Source organism: Rhincodon typus, chromosome 5 (genome assembly GCF_021869965.1).
Source record: "Rhincodon typus isolate 14 chromosome 5, sRhiTyp1.1, whole genome shotgun sequence".
In the NCBI taxonomy this organism is placed as follows: Eukaryota; Metazoa; Chordata; class Chondrichthyes; order Orectolobiformes; family Rhincodontidae; genus Rhincodon; species Rhincodon typus.
This window is the reverse complement of record NC_063336.1, coordinates 1,244,751-1,251,232: the sequence shown is the minus strand read 5'-3', so window position 1 is coordinate 1,251,232 and position 6,482 is coordinate 1,244,751. Positions and strand designations below refer to the sequence as shown.

Genomic DNA, 6,482 nt, shown 5'->3' with positions numbered 1-6,482 from the left:
TCCGACAGTGCGGCGCTCCCTCAGCACTGACCCTCTGACAGTGCGGCTCTCCCTCAGTACTGACCCTCCGACAATGCGACGCTCCCTCAGTACTGACCCTCTGAGGGGTGAGAGTGAAGGACAGGGTGGAGAGTGGGTTGATGTCAGTGGGGAGGGGGTGATGTTGGTGGGTGAGGGAGGGCGGAGAGGGGGATAATCTCTATAGGTGGTGGGTGGTGTGGGGAGGGTTGATAGTAACAGTTCGGTGCTCATCATCTGCTCGCTCTGACTATCGCTGTCAGCACTGAGACGATAGTGGAAGAGTCTGCCTGGGCTGAAAGGCTGCTTTTCTCTGCAGGTACTGACCCCGTCTCTCAAGTGCTGCGATTTGCGAAGGAATGCCGGGGGAACACAGACCACCTGGACATGGTGTCTCTGGGCCGGGGTCAGGGGCCTATCGCTGAAGAGCTGATCCATAAAGCTCTGGTACAGAGGGGTCGCTGGGTGTTTCTGCAGAATTGTCACCTGGCTGCCTACTTCATGCCAACACTGCAGGCCATTGTGGAATCGTGAGTCTACCCACCATTATCTGATCACCACAAGGGGCACAGCCCTCCTAGCCTACAGCCTTGTGTATACCCTCCCTGAGGATTTATTCCCAGTGATTGTGTAACCCTTTGAGAGCTTTCTCCTCACCATCCCTGAGACTATACCATCCCTGATGGAACACACACCATCCCTGAATGAACTCCATCCCTGAGGGAATACCGTCCCTGAGGATGTACCATCCCTGAGGGTGTACCACCCCTGACAGTGTACCACCCCTGAGACTATACCATCCCTGATGGAACACACACCATCCCTGAATGAACTCCATCCCTGAGGGAATACCGTCCCTGAGAGTGTACCGTCCCTGAGGGAATACCATCCCTGAGGGTGTACCGTCCCTGAGGGTGTACCATCCCTGAGGGTGTACCGTCCCTGAGGGTGTACCGTCCCTGAAGGTGTACCATCCCTGAGGACGTACCGTCCCTCAGACCGTACCGTCCCTCAGACAGTACCGTCCCTCAGACCGTACCGTCCCTCAGACAGTACCGTCCCTGAGGGTGTACCGTCCCTGAGAGTGTACCGCCCCTGAGCGTGTACCATCCCTCAGAGAATACCATCCCTCAGAGAATACCATCATCATGAGCCAGAAGATTGGTATGCTTTTGAAAACCAACAAAAGGTAACAAAATAAATATTAAACAGGAAGGCAATAAACTTTGACGGTAAACTTATAAGTAATATAAAAATGGACAGCAAGAGCTGTTTTTTAATTTATAACAAAGAAATCTGAAGCCAAAGTGACATTAGGCCCCTTAGACAATGAGGCTGGTGAAATAAAGGGTAGCACGGTGGCTCGGTGGTTAGCACTGCTGCCTCACAGCGGCAGAGACCCGAGCTTGATTCCACACTCGAGCGACTGTCTTTGTGAAGTTTGCACGTTCTCCCCGTGTCTGTGTGGGTTTTCTCTAGGTGCTCCTGTTTCCCCTTCACAGTCCAAAAATGTGCAAGCTAGGTGGATTAGCCATGGTAAAAATGCAAAGTTACGGGGATGAGGTGGGTCTGGGTGGGATGCTCTTTGGAGGGTCGGCAGGGTCTCGATGGGCTGAATGACCTGCTTCCACGTTGTAGGGATTCTATGAACAGAATTTGGCAGAGGAATTGAATAAACTATGCAGCATTCTTCACAGTAATAGATACTAACAGCATTTTAAAACTACTAAAACATCAGTGAGTAAAATGACAGGAAATAAATACAAAAACCGTCATTATGGAAATAGTGTGTGCACCCAAGGATTTTACCGGAAGTAGCGACACAGATAGTGGATACATCAGTAGTTTCCTTAGATTTTAGAAATGTCTCAATCTGCCTTTATTTACAAAGGGAAAGAGACAAAACAGCTAAGTTAGATTAATAAAAACCGAAAGAACTGCGGATGCTGTAAATCAGGAACAAAAACAGAAGTTGCTGAAAAAGCTCAGCAGGTCTGGCAGCATCTGTGGAGAGAAGTCAGAGTTAATGGTTCAGGTCCGGTGACCCTTCCTCAGATGCTGCCAGACCTGCTATATTTGCTTAACGTCTTTCATTAGGAAATTATTAGCATCTATAAAAAAGAATGTAACAGCAGAGCATTTAGAAATATACATGACCAAGAAGTGCCAGTGTGGCGTAATGAAGGGGAAATCCTCTCTGACACATTTACAAGAATTCTTTGAGGAGGTAGCAGGCAGGACAGATAAAGGGGAAGCAATGTTTGTGATATACTCGGATTTTCAGAAGGCATTTGATAAGGTATCACATGTTAGGGCTACTTAATTTGAGAAGAGTCCGTGGCATTGGGGGCCGTATATTAGCCTGGACAGAGGATTGGTTAACTAAAAGCAGATAGAGTTGCAATGAAGAGGCAGTTGGCATTTTCAGGATGGCAGCCTATAACTAGTGGAGTGGCACAGGGATCAGTGTTGGGGCCATAATTACTTACAATATATATGAGGATGGGGAAAGTGAATGCACTATCGCCAAGTTTATGGATGACACAAAAATAGGTGTGACAGCAACGAATGAAAACGACACAAAGAGCCTGCAGAGGGATACAGACAGGTTAAGTGGGTGGGGAAAAAAACTTAATTGATGGAATGCGAGGTTATGCACTTTGGCAGGAAGAATAGATGAACTGAATGTTACAGAATCCCTACAGTGTGGAAAGGGGCCATTCTGCCCATCAAGTCCTGCACTGACCCTCTGAAAACATCCCACCCAGACCCAACCCAATTCCCATAACTAGCCTGCGCACTTTAGCATGACCAATTCATCTAACCTGCATGTCTGGACTGTGGGATGAAACCAGAGCACTCAGTAGAAACCACGAGAATGTCCAAACTCCGCATAGACACCCAAGGTTGGAATCGAACCCAGGGCCCTTAGGCTGTGAGGCAGCAGTACTAATCACTGTGCCAGCCACTCGTATTAAAATGAAGAAAAACTGCAGAAAACTACAGAACAGAGGGACTTGGGAGCCATTGTAAAAGAATCATAAAAAGCTCACATCCAAGTTCATTGGGAAGCCAAAGGAATGCGGGCCTTTAATTCAAAAGGAATGAAGTATAAAGTTAGGGAGGTTTTGCTAAAACTATAGAAGCCATTTGTCAGACCACAGCCGGAACCTTGCTTCTTATCTGAGGAAAGATCAACTAGTATTGCAGGCAGACCAGAGAAGGTTCACTCAGCTGATCCCAGGTATGGAGGAACTGTCTTATGAGGAGCAGTGAAGTAGATTGGACCTGTACCCATTGGAATATAAAAGGATAAGAGGTGAAAACATGAAATGTAAAAGATTCTTAGGGGAATTTACAAGTTTGATGCAGAGGGGCTTTTGCTCCTTGATGGGAGAGTCTAGGACCAGAGGACATATTCTCAGAAAATTGGCCATTTAAGACAGAGATGAAGAGAAATTTCTTCTTTCAGATGGTAGTGACTCGACGGAATTCTTTACTGCAGAGAGCTGTCGAGGCTGGCTCATTACATCCAGTCTGATGTGCTAAATGGGACAGACTTCATACAGCTCTAGTAACTCAAGACTGGGTATCCACGAGGCTCTGTGGGCCATCAACAGCAGCAGAATTGTACTCCAGCACAATCTGTAACCTCATGACCCGGCATATCCCCCATTCAACCATTACCATCAAGCCAGGGGATCAACCCTGGTTCAATGGAGAGTGCAGGAGGACATGCCAGGAACGGCACCAGGCATACCTGAAGATGAGGTATCAACCTGGTGAAGCCACCAAACAGGACTACTTACACACCAAACAGGGAAAGCAGCAAGTGATAGACAGAGCTAAGCGATCCCACAACCCACTGATCAGATCTAAGCTCTGCAGTCCTGCCACATCCAGTCGTGAATGGTAGTGGACAATTAAACAACTCACTGGAGGAGGAGGCTCCACAAATATCCCCATCCTCAATGATGGAAGAGCCCAGCACATCAGTGCAACAGATAAGGCTGAAGCATGCTCAGCAATCTTCAGCCAGAAGTGCCGAGTGGATGATCCATCTCAGCCTCCTCCAGTGGTCCCCAGCATCACAGATACCAGTCTTCAGCCAATTCGATTCACTCCACGTGATGTTGAGAAACGGTTGGAGACACTGGATACCGCAAAGGCTACAGGCCCTGACAACATCCCGGCAACAGTACTGAAGACTTGTGCTCCAGAACTCACCGCTCCCCTGGCCAAGCTGTTCTAGCACAGCTACAACACTGGTATCTACCCGACAATGTGGAAAATTGCCCAAGTGTGTCCCGTTCACAAAAAGCAGGACAAATCCAACCCGGCCAATTCCTGCCCCATCAGTCTCCTCTCGATCATTAGTAAAGTGATGGAAGGCGTCATCAACAGTGCTATCAAGCAGCACCTGCTCAGCAATAACCTGCTCAGTGATGCCCAGTTTGGGTTCCGCCAGGGCCACTCAGCTCCTGACCTCATTACAGCCTTGGTTCAAACATGGACAAAAGAGCTGAATTCTAGAGGTGAGGTGAGAGTGACAACCCTTGATATCAAGGCTGCATTCGACCGAGTGTGGCATCAAGGAGCCCGAGCAAAACTGGAACCAATAGATATCAGGGGGCAAACTCTCTGCAGGTTGGAGTCATACCTGACCCATAGGAAGATGATCGTGGTTGTGGGAGGTCAATCATCTCAGCTCCAGGACATCTCTGCAGGAGTTCCTCAGGGTAGTGTCCTAGGCCCAACCATCTTCAGCTGCTTCAGAGTTAACGTTTCGGGTCCGGTGACCCTTCCTCAGAACACAGATCGGAACAATATCCAGACTTGGGCTGAAAACTGCAAAGTAAGATTTGTGCCTCACAAATGCCAGGCTATGACCATCTCCAATAACAGACAATCTTGACATTCAATGGTGTTACCATCACTGAATCCCTCATCATCAACATCCTGCACATTATCATTGACCAAAGACTCAATTAGACTCACCAAGCAGGTCAGAAGCTGGGAATACTGTAGCGAGTAACTCACCTCCTGACTCCTCAAAGCCTGTCCACCATCTACAAGGCACAAGTCAGGAGTGTGATGGAATACTCCCCACTTGCCCCTGGATGGGGGCAGCCCCAACAACACTCAAGAAGCTTGACACCATCCAGGACAAAGCAGCTGCTTGATTGGCACCACATCCACAAACATTCACTCCCTCCACCACCGACGCTCAGTAGCAGCAGTGTGTACTATCTACAAGATGCACTGCAGAAATTCACCAAAGATCCTCAGACAGCACCTTCCAAACCCATAACCACTTCCATCTAGACGGACAAGGGCAGCAGATACAAGGGAACAAAACCCCCTGCAAGATCCCCTACAAGTCACTCACCATCCTGACTTGAAAATATTTTGCTGTTCCTTCACTGTCGCTGGGTCAAAATCCTGAGAACGGGAAATGCAAAAGTTTCACAACTAGCCCTCCACAGCAGGAGGACTGCAGCGGTTCAAGAAGGCAGCTCACCCCCACCTTCTCAAGGGCAACCAGGGACAGGTAGTAAAATACTGGCCCAGACAGCAATGTCCATGTCCCACGCATAAATTTTTTAAGACTTCAGGCTGAGTTAGACAGATTTTCAATCAGTGAGGCAATCGAGGGTTCTGGTGAAACAACAGGAAAGCCCTTTATTCTTTCGCACTTAGTTCCCTGGGAAGTTTACTTTGTGCTGTAAATTCCAGTTCAACGGCCTCCATCTCCCTTTGTACTAAATTTCCACTTTGAACACAATTCCTGACAGGATAGTCAGTCTATTCCTGTGGTCTTTGTCTCCTTCTGCTGAGTTCTCATACTGACCATGCTCCCTCCTGACATTGTCTCTGTCACACTCACAGGCAGGTTAGTCCAGAACCTAACCACATGTATTGTCTCATTCTTTCTAGGTTCAGAAAACCAAGAGTGCATATTGATCCCAACTTCAGGCTATTACTTAGCTCCAAAGCTGATGACAAATTCCCCATCTCCATTCTGCATGAAGGGGTGAAGGTAAGATGACAGGCAACCATTAAGACCATCATCACCACCACCATCACTGCCACCATCTCCATCACCACAACCACCACCATTACAACCACCATCACCGCCACCATCTCCATCACCACCATCATCACCACCACCATCACCTTCACCACCCACACCACCATCACCATCTCCATCACCACCATCACCGCCACCATCACCACCGTCATCACCACCACCACCATCACCATCACCACCATCACCATCACGACCACCACTACCATCACCATCATCACCACCACAACCATCACCATCACCATCACCACCATCACCACCATCACCATCACCATCACCACCGCCACCATCATCAACATCGCCATCACCACCACCATCACCACTGCCAACACCATCACCATCTCCACTACCATCACCACCTTCACCACCATCACCA

The 6,482-nt window shown here is 48.5% G+C and overlaps 1 protein-coding gene across 1 annotated transcript in view; it reads left to right on the top strand.

Annotated features, from left to right (window-relative positions):
- The window catches only part of LOC125483089 (dynein axonemal heavy chain 6-like), a 343,417-nt gene that overhangs the window by 331,212 nt on the left and 5,723 nt on the right, over positions 1–6,482 (top strand). Inside the window, 2 exon segments of the mRNA XM_048596614.1 lie at positions 338–548; positions 5,956–6,058. Coding sequence (XP_048452571.1) covers positions 338–548; positions 5,956–6,058 — 314 coding nt within the window.